The 14,087-nt window shown below is 39.1% G+C and overlaps 2 protein-coding genes across 2 annotated transcripts in view; one reads left to right on the forward strand and one right to left on the reverse strand.

Annotated features, from left to right (window-relative positions):
• The window catches only part of CYP2C19 (cytochrome P450 2C19), a 252,248-nt gene that overhangs the window by 74,907 nt on the left and 163,254 nt on the right, over window positions 1-14,087 (reverse strand). The window lies entirely within an intron of this gene.
• Window positions 7,276-14,087, forward strand: part of LOC101105314 (cytochrome P450 2C19-like) — a 48,383-nt gene continuing 41,571 nt past the window's right edge. Inside the window, exons 1-3 of the mRNA XM_060405036.1 lie at window positions 7,276-7,444; window positions 10,417-10,579; window positions 10,715-10,885. Coding sequence (XP_060261019.1) covers window positions 7,277-7,444; window positions 10,417-10,579; window positions 10,715-10,885 — 502 coding nt within the window. The 5' untranslated portion in view covers window position 7,276. The remainder of the gene's footprint in view (window positions 7,445-10,416; window positions 10,580-10,714; window positions 10,886-14,087) is intronic.

Below are 14,087 nucleotides of genomic sequence, written 5' to 3' on the forward strand. Positions count from 1 at the left end.
GACCATTCACATATGATCTAAATAAAATCTCTTATGATTATACAGTAGAGTGACAAATAGATTCAAGGGATTAGGTCTGATAGAGTGCCTGAAAAACTATGGACAGAGGTTCACAACACTGTACAGGAGGCAGTGATCAAAACCATTCCCAAGGAAGGGGGGAGAGGGATGCAACAAGGCAAAATGGTTGCCTGAAGAGCCCTTACCAATCAGTGAGAAAAGAAGGGAAGTGAAAGGCAAAGGAGAAAGGAAAGATATAACCATCTGAGTGAAGAATTTCAAATAATAACAAGGAAAAATAAGAAAGCCTTCCTAAATGAATAAAGCAAAGAAATAGAGGAAAGCAATAGGATGGGAAAGACTAGAGATCTCTTCAAGAAAATTAGAGATATCAAGAGAACATTTCATGCAAAGATGGGCACAATAAAGGATAGAGATGATATGGATCTAACAGAAGCAGAAGATATTAGGAAGAAGTGGCAAGAACACACAGAACTATACAATAAATGTTTTAATGACCCAGACAACAGCGATGGTGTGCTCGCTCACCTAGAGCCAGACATCCTGGAAAGAGAAGTCAAGAGGGCCTTAGGAAGCATTGCTATGAACAAAGCTAGTGGAGGTGATGAAATTCCAGTTGAGATATTTCAAATCCTAAATGATGAAGCTTGTAGAAGTGCCGCACTCATTAGGTCAGCAAATTTGGAAAGTTCAGCAGTGGTCACAGGACTGAAAAAGGTCAGTTTTCATTCCAATCCCAAAGAAAGGCAATGCCAAAAAATATTCAAACTACTGCACAATTGCACTCATTTCACATGCTAGCCAGGTAATACTCAAAATTTTCCAAGCTAAGCTTCAATCGTATGTGAACAGAGAACTTCCAGATGTATACACTGGATTTAGAAAAGGCAGAGGAACCAGAGACAAATTGCCAATATACACTGGATCATAGAAAAAGCAAGGGAATTCCAGAAAAACATCTACTTCTGCTTCATTGACTACACTAAAGCCTTTGACCACATGTATCACAACTAACTGTGGAAAATTCTTAAAGAGATGAGAATACCAGAGCAGCTTACCTGCCTCCTGAGAAACCTATATGCAGGTCAATAAGCAACAGTTAGAATTGTACATGGAACAACAGGCTGGTTCAAAATTGGGAAAGGAATATGACAAGGCTGTATATCATCATCCTGTTTATTTAACTTACGTGTAAAGTGTGTAATTCAAAATGTTGGGCTGGATGAATCACAAGCTGGAATCGAGACATACCAATAACCTCAGATATGCAGATGATACCATCTTAACGAGAGAAATAAAGAGAAACTAAAGAGCCTCCTGATGAAGGGGAGTCCCTCATTGGAAGGCCTGATTATGAAGCTGAATCTCCAATACTTTGGCAAATGCTGACTCATTGGAAAAGATCCTGATGCTCAGAAAGATTGAGGGCAGTAGATGACAGGGGAGACAGAAGGTGAGATGGTTGGATGGCATCATCAACTCAGTGGACATGAGCTTGAGCAAAATCCAGGAGATAGTGAAGGACAGGGAAGCCTGGAGTGCTGGAGTCCATGGGGTTGCAAAGAGTCAGACATGACTGAGCAACTCAACAACGAACAACAGAGAGAAGAGAGAACAGACCTGAGCAAACATTCGAAAAGATAATAGCTGAAAACTTCCCTAGCATAGGAAAAGAAATACTCAGCCAAGTCTGTGAAGCAGAGAGAGTCCCAGGCAGGATAAACCCAAGGATGAACACACCAAGACACATAGTCATCAAACTGACAAAAATTAAAGACAAAGATAAAATATTTAAAAAACAAGAGGAAAAAATGACAAATAGCATACAAGGGAACTCCTGTAAGTTTATCAGCTGATTTCTCAACAGAATCTCTACAAGCCAGAAGGAAGTGGCACAATATATTCGAAGTGATGAGAAGGAAGAAGATATAACCAAGAATACTCTACCCATAAAGTCTGTCATTCAGATTTAAAGGAGAAATCAAAAGCTTTACAAAGGCAAAAGTTAAGAGAATTCAGCACCACCAAACCAGCTTTACGACAAATGAAAAAGGAGCTTCTCTGGGCAGAAAACACAAGAGGAGGAAGAGACCAACCTACAAAGAATAAACTCAAAACAATTAAGAAAATGGTAATAGGAGCACATATATTGATAATAACCTTACATGTAAATGAATTGAATGCACCAGCCTAAAGACAGACTGACTGCGTGGATGAAAGATGAAATATATGCATGTATGCATTTCCACTTACCACATCACTCTACTTAAGCCCCCAAAATGTAATTATTTTATACGGTTAGGTTAATTATGTTTCCCTGGCTTGCAATTGCAATTACATATTTTTTGTCTGGCTATTAATTGTGAAAACTGATAAACATTTTTCATTATTGTGATTAGGTAACTACTGTTCATTTAATACCATTGTGTCATGATTGGTCATCAAAAAATAATAGAATTCTATATCACTAAAACTACCATTTAATAGAAAAACCTGTAATCACTTTTTCAAATCCAGATGCACATTAGAATTATCTTCGAATTTTTTGAAAAATGCAAATGCTTAGGTATTGTTATTTTCTCCAAAGTTCCAGATGTGATTCTAGTGAGCAGCCATATTTAAAAGTAACTGGATTATATGATAATCTTTTATTTTTATCTAGTTTGTTTCACTTTTTCTCTTTCATATTCAGTGCTCCCATTTCATTTAGTTTATGTTTTCTGATTTCTCTGTCTGTTTTTGTTGTTCTTTCTCAAAACTTTATCAAGTGTAGCGGAAAATCTGTCATTTATATATGTATAATGCAATATATATATTTTAGAAAACTTATGAATTTTTGCTTAGCTAAAAAATATATGATATTTTGGTTCCACTTGTTTTACTATGTATGAATAGAATGCTAGAATTCTAATTTATATTCATTCAAACCTTTGATATAATTCCATTTATTCTGGCATCAAGTATTACTGCTGAAACTCTAGAAATCTTATTATCTTAGTGATTTTTTTAAAAATTTTGAATGAGGCTTGAAACTTCTAATCCAATTCTGAAAAATAATTAAGAGATACTATGTTGTAAAAAGACAAACACAAAACAGGAAATTAACATGTGGTACAGTATTAACTGTGGTGTTGGAGAAGACTCTTGAGAGTCCCTTGGACTGCAAGGAGATCCAACCAGTCCATTCTGAAGGAGATCAGCCCTGGGATTTCTTTGGAAGGAATGATGCTAAAGCTGAAACTCCAGTACTTTGGCCACCTCATGCGAAGAGTTGACTCATTGGAAAAGACTCTGATGCTGGGAGGGATTGGGGGCAGGAGGAGAAGGGGGCGACCAAGGATGAGATGGCTGGATGGCGTCACTGACTCGATGGCCGTGAGTCTGAGTGAACTCTGGAGGTTGGTGATGGACAGGGAGGCCTGGTGTGCTGCGATTCATGGGGTTGCAAAGAGTCGGACACGACTGAGCGACTGAACTGAACTGAACTGAACTGAACAGTATTAACTGGACTTCCCTGGTAGCCCAGCTGGCAAAGATTCTGCCTGCAGTGCAGGTGACCCCAGTTCATTCCTGAGTTGGTTAGATCCCCGGGAGATAGCCTACCCACTCCAGTATTCTTGGGCTTCCCTGGTGGCTCAGACAATAGAGAATCTACCAGTGGTGCAGGAGACCTGGGTTTGACACCTGGATTGTGAAGATCCCCTGGAGAAGGACCTGGCAACCCACCTCCAGTATTCTTGCCTAGAGAATCCCCATGGACAGAGAGGAGCCTGGTAGGCTACAGTCCGTGGGATCACAAAGTAACTTGGGCATGACTGAGCAACTCAGCAAAACTCAGCACAGCACAGCACAGTATTAACTAAAGCAGAGAATTTGTTCAAATTTCACAAAATTTTATGCTAGTGTCCATTGTTTGTTTTCATACCTTATTCAAGATTCCGCATTGTATTTATTTGCCTTGAGCTGCTTCAGCTGCATGCAGCAAATTCTGATAAATGCTCTTTTCATTTTTATTTCATTACAAATATTTTTAACTTTTCCTTGTTATGGCTTCTTAGATATGCCCATCATTTAAAAGTGGATACTTAATTTCCAGATACATAGAGTTTTTATTCTATTTTTCAAAATATAAATGTTTATTTTAATTGGAGGTTAATTACTTTACAATATTATCCTTGATATCAATTTCTTATTTAGATGCTTTCTTCTCTTCAATCACCCTCTGTGCTTTTTCTTTTAACTTTTTTAAGGTTTTCAATGGCTAAGTCAAAGATCTGTCTTGATAAATGTCACATTGCACTTGAAAATATGTGGGCTATTTCCCATTAAAAAGAATACATTTGAATCAGTTCTGATGAGATGGATGAAACTGGAGCCAATTATACAGAGTGAAGTAAGCCAGAAAGAAAAACACCAATACAGTATACTAACACATATATATGGAATTTAGAAAGATGGCAATGATGACCCTGTATGCAAGACAGGGAAAGAGACACAGATGTGTATAACGGACTTTTTGGACTCAGAGGGAGAGGGAGAGGGTGGGATGATTTGGGAGAATGGCATTCTAACATGTATACTATCATGTAAGAATTGAATCGTCAGTCTATGTCTGACGCAGGATGCAGCATGCTTGGGGCTGGTGCACGGGGATGACCCAGAGGGATGTTGTGGGGAGGGAGGTGGGAGGGGGGTTCATGTTTGGGATCGCATGTACACCCATGGTGGATTCATGTCAACGTATGGCAAAACCAATACAGTATTATAAAGTAAAATAAAGTAAAAATAAAAAGTTTTTAAAAAATTAAAACAAAAAGAAAATAGTGGGCTATTTAAAAATATCTTTTGATATTGATTTCTGACATAATCCACAGTAGTAAGAGAACACACTCTGTATGATTTCAATATCTTTAGATCATGAAGTTTTTGCACCTTGCTTTATGTTCCTGGATATGTTCCACTGTCTCTTGGTTTATAGTATACGGGAACTTGAATAGAATTTGTATCCTGCTATTGTATGAAGACAATGGCACCCCACTCCAGTACTCTTGCCTGGAAAATCCTATGGACGGAGGAGTCTGGTAGGCTGCAGTCCCTGGGGTCGCTAAGAGTCGGATACAACTGAGCGACTTCACTTTCACTTTTCACTTTCATGCATTGGAGAAGGAAATGGCAACCCACTCCAGTGTTCTTGCCTGGAGAATCCCAGGGACGGGAGAGCCTGGTGAGCTGCCGTCTATGGGGTTGTACAGAGTCGGACACGACTGAAGTGACTTAGCAGCAATTGTGTGAAAACTGTATAAATCTAACTATGTTGAATTGGTTCATAGTGCTTTCTAGATCTACTGTATACTTCTACTTTTCTTTCTATTCATTTTATTGATTTTTGAGAATTTGATATTGAAACTCCGACTAAAAACCTTAATTTATCCACTTAAAAAAAATCATTGTAATACACAGTGGAACTATATGCAAATTTGTTGTATATTTTCCAGTTCAGTTCAGTTGCTCAGTCGTGTCAGACTCTTTGCGACTTCATGAATCGCAGCACGCCAGGCCTCTCTGTCCATCACCAACTCCCAGAGTTTACTCAAACTTATGTCCATTGAGTTGGTGATGCCATCCAGCCATCTTATCCTGTCGTCCCCTTCTCCTCCTGCCCCCAATCCTTCCCAGCATCAAAGTCTTTTCCAATGAGTCAACTATTGAGGTGGCCAAAATATTGGAGTTTCAGCTTCAGCATCATTCCTTCCAAAGAAAACCCAGGGCTGATCTCCTTCAGAATGGACTGGCTGGATCTCCTTGCAGTCCAAGGGACTCTCAAGAGTCTTCTCCAACACCACAGTTCAAAAGCATCCATTCTTTGGTGCTCAGCTTTCTTCACAGTCCAACTCTCACATCCATACATGACTACTGGAAAAACCATAGCCTTGACTAGATGGGCCTTTGTTGGCAAAGTAATATCTCTGCTTTCATAACTTTCCTTCCAAGGAGTAAGGGACTTTTAGTTTCATGGCTGCAGTCACCATCTGCAGTGATTTTGGAGCCCCCAAAATTAAAGTCTGACACTGTTTCCACTGTTTCCCCATCTATTTCCCAAGAAGTGATGGGACCAGATGCTGTGATCTTTGTTTTCTGAATGTTGAGCTTTAAGCCAACTTTTTCACACTCCACTTTCAGTTTCATCAAGAGGCTTTTGAGTTCCTTTTCACTTTCTTCCATAAAGGTGATGTCATATGCATATCTGAGATTATTGATATTTCTCCTGGCAATCTTGATTCCAGCTTGTGCTTCTTCCAGCCTAGCATTTCTCATGATGTACTCTGCATACAAGTTAAATAAGCAGGGTGACAATATACAGCCTTGACGTATTCCTTTTCCTATTTGGAACCAGTCTGTTGTTCCATGTCCAGTTCTAACTGTTGCTTCCTGACCTACTTATAGGTTTCTCAAGACGCAGGTCAGGTGGTCTGGTATTCCTATCTTTTTCAGAATTTTCCACAGTTTCTTGTGACCCACACAGTCAAAGGCTTTGGCATAGTCAATAAAGCAGAAATAGATGTTTTTCTTGAACTCTCTTGCTTTTGCCAAAGTCGTCTGTAAATGTGGTATCATACTTTCATAATTTAAAGAACTAAAAATATTTAAAATAAAAAAGTAGATAACTGACTAGGACTTACTGTGTAGCATGGGGGTCTACTCAATATTCTATAATTTAGTATATAGGAAAATAATCTAAAGGATAAAAAGAGTGGATATATGTATATGTACAACCTATTCACTTTGCTGTATACTTGAAACTAACATTTGTAAATCAAGTATACTCCAATAAACTTGTTTAATTTAGTAATAAATAAATAAAAATGGCATAGAATATACTGATTGTCTTCAAGTCATAAATTTACAACTGATCATTGACTTGAATCCAGAGTTTTGAGCTGGTTTTTGGCATCAAATTATTTATTTCAGTGGTTCTGAATCCTGACTGCACAATGGAAATTTTTTTTTAAATTATCAAATGTGGATCCCAGCCCAGTACAAGTAAATGGCAATCTCCAAAGTCATTACTGGACAGAGTGAAAACAAGACTAAAGTACTTTAATTTTATCTTTATCAGTGGCCAAAGTCTACTCAGAATAGAGTATAAAGTGCATGTGATTGATTGATATCTTTAGTCCTCAGAGAGACCCATATTGAAACAGCAGGGACTTAGATTTCAGGCTCACAGTCATCTGAGTAGGAAGAGAAGGTATCAATGGATCTGGCTGTGGTCCTGGTGCTCTGTCTCTCCTGTCTGCTTCTCATCTCACTCTGGAAACAGAGCTCCAGGAAAGGGAAGCTCCCGCCGGGCCCCACTCCTCTCCCGATTCTTGGAAATATCCTACAGTTAGATGTTAAGAACATCAGCAAATCTTTAACCAATGTAAGTAGCCTTTATGCTCCTCCAGTGGCTTGAAAAGGGTAAATTAAGTCCAGTTATTTTGCAAGTCAACTATGTTGTCAAATCTTTTTTTTTATGTAATTAACCTCCAATTAAAATAAATAAATTTATATTTACATCCAGTTTTTAAAATAATATATGTTTCTCTGAGCACATTGGTTTTTTTTTTTCTTTTACCTTTTAGTTTGTATTAATTTATTTTTGAGTGCATTGGGTCTTCCTTGCTGTGTACAGCTTTCTCTAGTTGTGGCAGATTGGAGCTACTCTTTAGTCGTGGTGCACAGGCTTCTCATTGTGGTGGCTTCTCTTGTTGTGAAGCATGGATTCTCGGGCACATGGACTCAGGAGTTGTGGAAAACAGGCTTAGTTGCCCTTTGGCATAAGGAATCTTTCTGCACCAGGGATTGAACTTTCATCAGTGGGTGAATTCTTAACCACTGGACCACCAGGGAAGTCCTGGGCACATTGTTAAAACAGATCAGCAAATTACTCTCTGTAAATTCTGGTGTTCCTGTTGCCTTTTCTGGCCTGTCGTCATAAGTAGAGAAAAGAAGTAATATGTTTGTGAGCAGAGAAATATTTGTCTTTGCACAAGTAATAGAATCAAAATAATAAAGTGGCAAAAGGTGCAAGTGTTACTTCCTTTTTTGTTTCACAGCCTTTTGCTATGATTTGGGACTGAAAGTCAATGATAAGTTTTTTTGTGATTAGAGATTTCCTTGCAGAAGTCTTTTACTATATAAGCTGTATGTTTTGTTCAGATGGCCATGAAAATAGAACTTTTCTGAAGTACATTGTGGTTGGTATTAAGGAAATAGCTCTGCATTCAGCACAGGATGAGTGAATGAGAGAAAGATGTCACCAGTCAGGGTTCCACTGGCGGCAGAAGCACTCATTTGGATTCTGCAGGAAGCTCCTGTCTGCATCTGGTAAATACTGCAGGATGGAAGATATTGTTCCTCCATGAGATATGCATGTCCTGACGCTGCCTCTATGATGATTCCTCCCTTTCTGTGTTAGTGACACCACTGGATCTCAAACTAAGCTGGGCATTAAAGTTATCTGAATTCATTTTTAAAAATACGGAATTCTAGTATTCATCGGGGGCTAGGGAATATGAATTCCCATTGGAAGAACCCTGCACATGGCCCTGAAGCAGCCAGCTAGGTGATGGTTTAAAGGTGGGCCTCGGGGATTGATGCCTTGCTCATTAAGGATCAGAGGGTGAATAAGAGTTTCAAATTTAAATCTTCTATGTAGTAGCCATGGGACGCTGGAAAAGAAATGAAATTCTACAACCTGTTTCCTTATTTATTGTTGTTGTTGTTGTTCAGTTGCTCAGTCGTGTCTGACTTTGTGACCCTGTGGACTGCAGCATGCCAGGCTTCCTTGTCCATCACTATCTGCCAGAGCTTGCTCAAACTCATGTCCATTGAGTCAGTGATGCCATCCAACCATCTTGTCCTCTGTCATCGCCTTCTTCTCCTGCCTGCACTCTTTCCCAGTATCAGGATCTTTTCAAATGAGTCACCTCTTCGCATCAAGTGGCCAAAATGTTGGAGCTTCAGCTTCAGCATCAATCCTTCTAATGAATATTCAGGGTTGATTTCATTTAGGATTGACTGGTTTGATCTGCTTGCAATCCAAGGAACTCTGAAGAGTCTTATCCAGTGCTACAGTTCAAAAGCATCAATTCTTCAGCACTCAGCCTTCTTTATGGTCCAACTCTCACATCCATACATAACTACTGAAAACACCATAGCTTTGACTAGACAGACTTATGTCATCAGAGTAATGTCTCTGTTTTTTAATATGTTGTCTAGTTTGGTCATAGCTTTTCTTCCAAGGAGCAAGCACCTATTAACTTCATTGCTGTAGTCACCATCTGCAGTGATTTTGAAGCCCAAGAAAATAAAATCTGTCACTGTTTCCATTGTTTTCCCATCCATTTGCCATGAAGTAATGGAACCAGATGCCATGATCTTAGTTTTCTGAATGTTGAGCTTTAAGCCAACTTTTTCACTCTCCTCTTTCACTTTCATCAAGAGGCTCTTTACTTCCTCTTTGCTTTCTGCCATAAAGGTGGTGTCATCTGCATATCTCAGGTTATTGATATTTCTCCTGACAATCTTGATTCCAGCTTGAGCTTCATCAAGCCCGGCATTTCTCATGATATACTCCTTATTTATAAGCCAGGCAAATAAACCTGCTGAAGGTGCTGATATGAGAATTCATTGTAATCTGGGTACCAGTTACTTGGCCCATTGCCTAGCATAACAGATGGAAATGGAAATGGTAACAATTACCATCATCAGTTCAGTTCAGTCGCTCAGTCGTGTCCGACTCTTTGCGACTCCATGAAGCACAGCACGCCAGGCCTCCCTGTCCATCACCAACTTCCGGAGTTCCCTCAGAGTCACGTCCATTGAGTCAGTGATGCCATTCAGTCATCTCATCCTCTCTCATCCCCTTCTCCTCCTGTCCCCAATCCCTCCCAGCATCAGAGTCTTTTCCAATGAGTCAACTCTTTGCATGAGGTGGCCAGAGTACTGGAGTTTCAGCTTTAGCATCATTCCTTCCAAAGAAATCCCAGGGCTGATCTCCTTCAGAATGGATTGGTTGGATCTCCTTGCAGTCCAAGGGACTCTCAAGAGTTCTCCAACACCACAGTTGAAAAGCATCAATTCTTTGGCGCTCAGCCTTCTTCACAGTCCAACTCTCACATCCATACATAATCACTGGAAAAACCATAGCTTTGACTAGACGGACCTTTGTTGGCAAAGTAATGTCTCTGCTTTTCAATTACCATCATACTTATGCATCAAATTCAGAAATATTTAGGTTGTATGTGGCAGAATGAAAGCATAATAGTAGGATGATAATACATTCTGCCTCAGGCACAATATAGTTTCAAATATTTACTTCTTTTGTTATTATGTGTGCCTCCCTCACAGCTCTCAAAACTCTACGGCCCTGTGTTCACTGTGTATTTTGGCATGAAGCCCATTGTGGTCTTGCATGGATATGAAGCAGTGAAAGAAGCTCTGATTGATCTGGGAGAAGAGTTTTCTGGAAGAGGAGCATTTCCACTGGCTGAAAGAGCTAATATAGTAAACGGTATGTGTTAAGCATTGGCAATGGGAGTGGGCAGAATGGAAACAGGAATTTGATTAGCTCTCCAGCAGAGCTTGGTCCATGTGCGGGGCTGCCAAGTGTCAGCTTCCTTCTCCTTCCCTAGGACCTCCCTCCTAGTTCCATTTCTCCTCCTGGTAGGAATCCTTTTCAGCAATGGGAAGACATGGAAGGAGATGCGGCGCTTCTCCCTCATGACCCTGAGAAATTTTGGGATGGGGAAGAGGAGCATTGAGGACCGAGTTCAAGAAGAAGCCCACTGCCTGGTGGAGGAGTTGAGAAAAACCAATGGTGAGCAATTCTATGCTCTGATAGCTCTATCTTTAATAGTCTTCTCTGTCTCCAATGATGCCTCTTGGAAGCATTTCAGGATGGGCCACATCTTTCCTATGGGTCATGACTGTCAGCCCTCATGTGGAGGAGAGAGTGTTTGAAGAAGAGAACCAAGCGGGCTTTTGTGTATCTATGCTTGCTGGGTGTGGACTTCTATGATTACACATACCATGCGGTTACAAAAAGTCATTTATTCATAGTGTCTCCTGAGCCCTGTTTTAGTATCAGAAATCACTAAGAATGGTTTTGAATCATTTCATGATAGAGAGATCAGTGGTTTTCCTGTATCACAAATGTGGTTGTCTGTTTTAGAGCATTTCACCAGGGAATACTTGTTAAGTGGACAGGGTGGGAATGACCTCCTCATGCCCTTAGGGAGCATGAAACAAGTGTCATATGTATTTACCTAATTGAACTATATTCTTATATTCTGTCTCACAGACACATTTGAGAGATATTCCAGGACCCAGACCTGAAGTTCTGGCCAATAGTTATGTCATCTATGATTTCAGTCCATTAGGAATATCTATCTCAGTGAAGTTCTCCTCAATCATGAGTTCTCTGTAAAGGCATGAGTGCGTGCTAAGTCCCTTTGGTCATGTCCGACACTTTGTGACCTTATGGACTGTAGCCCACTAGGCTCCTCTCCCCATAGGATTCTCCTTGCAAGAATACTGGAGTGTGTTGCTGTCCCCTCCTCCAGGGGATCTTCCTGACTCAGGGATTGAACCCGTGTCTCCCTCTGAAGTTTTCTGTATTAGCAGGCAGGGCCTTTACCATTAGCTCCACCTGGGAAGCCCTCTCTGTAAAGGCAGCACTATTTAAACATATCAACATCAATGATTTTTGCTACTCAATACTCACTATATTTATATTTTGAAAAAATATATGCTACACATATTCAGCACAATACACCAAACCAAGTGATTAATATGAAATGTTTTATTTAACTATATTTCAACCTAAGTAATACCTTTTTACCCTGTCTTCTCGAACTAGAATTTGACTCTGTTTTCAGTTTGCCAAACTTTGCTCCATCATTATTGGATTTTGATAACAAATTTATGGTAAATATTTACTTCCCACTACCAGGCACTTAGTGTTTGTCACTGATTTTTCAGCTACAGTTTTACTTTTTTTTCTTCAGAATTAAAGTATTTTTATAGTAAACAACATATAACCTGAGATCTATCCTCTTAACATAGTATTGTGTGTAGGACAGTATTATTAACTATAATCACACAGTGAAATTGAAGTCACTCAGTCATGTCCGACTCTTAGTGACCCCATGGAATGTAGCCTACCAGGATCCTCCATCCATAGGATTTTCCAGGCAAGAATATTGGAGTGGGTTGCCATTCCCTTCTCCAGGAGATCTTCCTGACCCAGGGATTGAACCCAGGTCTCCCACATTGTAGGCAGACGCTTTACCGCCTGAACCACCAGGGAAGTTAATCACACAGTAGGCCTTTAGAACTTTCGTCCTTCATGACTGATACTCTCTACCCATCGAACTCCCCATTTCCTTTCCCCGAGGCCCTGCTAACCAGCAATCTACTTTCTATTTCTGTGAGTTTGACTTCTTTGGCTACTTCATTTAAGTGGAATCATGCAACATTGCTCCTTTCATGACTGACTTTTCTATTTAGCAAAATATGCTCATGGGTCATCCACATTGTAGTATGTGACAAGATTTATTTCATGTTTATGACTGAATTGTACTCCACTGTGTGTATTTACATATTTTCTTTTTGCTAATTATTGAGGGTATTTAGGTTCTTTCCACCCCATGGCTATATCTATTTGAGATCCCAAATCAGTTCAGTTCTTTTGAATAAAAACTCATAAATGGGACTTTTAGGTAATATAATAATTATATTGAATATTTCTGTTTTTTGAGGAGCTTCCACAGTCAAAATATGAACACAAGGGCTGGTCCAACCACACCATTGGTTATTAATAAACTGAGACCAGCGCAAAACTTAATGATTAGGGATGAGGATGCAGCATGCTTGGGGCTGGTGCATGGGGATGACCCAGAAAGATGTTATGGGGAGGGAGGTGGGAGGGGGGTTCATGTTTGGGAATGCATGTAAGAATTAAAGATTTTAAAATTTAAAAAATAAAAACTAAAAAAAAAAACAACAACAAAAAAAACACATTGTCTTAGATACCTATTGACCAATCTTCTTTATTTTTTTTAATGAACACAAGTTAAAAATATTATATAACTCATTAATGAGGAAATAAGTTACAACAAGTAGTAACAGAGTGTTCCAACCAGGTTACAGGACAAGGGTGGAAAAGTACAGATTTATTTAGAGTGAAAAAATGTTGATATGAATGTACAAATGAAGACAAAACTATCTAGGAAAGTCAACTGCATCTCTACAGAACAGAGTTTGTATGTCTAGAGACAAGAATTATTTTGTGTCACTATCTATTGTTGAAAATTGAAAAAGTTGCAAAATATCTCCCATAGAATTACAGAAGAGTGAACTACATAGATAGTGCAAAGTTTTCTACTGAACCATACATTTCCCCTACATGGTAGCTGTAACTACACCTACATATCTAGGTTTTTAAAAAATCAACTACCTCAATGGATGTGGTCTATACTCAATATTTCCCCCCAGGTTCATTGAGATATAATTGATACTGTGTAAGTTTAAAGTATACAATATGTTGATTTTATATACTCATATATTGAAATAGATTACTACCATAGCACTGTCTAGCACCTCCATCAAGTCCCATAATTACCTTTCTTTAGAAAACATATAAAATCTAATGTCTCAGCAATTTTTTGATATGTAATATGGCTATGTTAACTCTATTAATACTGTTGTGCATTAGATTCCCCAGAACTGATTCATTTTCTAATTGGAAATCTGTACTCTTTGAGTAACATCTCCTTATTTCCCCAACCTCCTGCCCCCTAAAAACCATCCTTCTACTCTGTTTCCATGTGTTGTTATTTTGTTTTTATTTTTGTTTTTTACATTCCACATATAAGTGATTTCATATAGTATTTGTCTTGTCTGTCTTATTTCACTCAGCATAATGTGCTCACGATCCATTCAGTGGTAGCAAATACAAGGATTTACTTCCTCTCATGGATGAATAGTATTCCATTGTATGTGTATATGTATATATCACT

Source organism: Ovis aries, chromosome 22 (genome assembly GCF_016772045.2).
Source record: "Ovis aries strain OAR_USU_Benz2616 breed Rambouillet chromosome 22, ARS-UI_Ramb_v3.0, whole genome shotgun sequence".
In the NCBI taxonomy this organism is placed as follows: domain Eukaryota; kingdom Metazoa; phylum Chordata; class Mammalia; order Artiodactyla; family Bovidae; genus Ovis; species Ovis aries.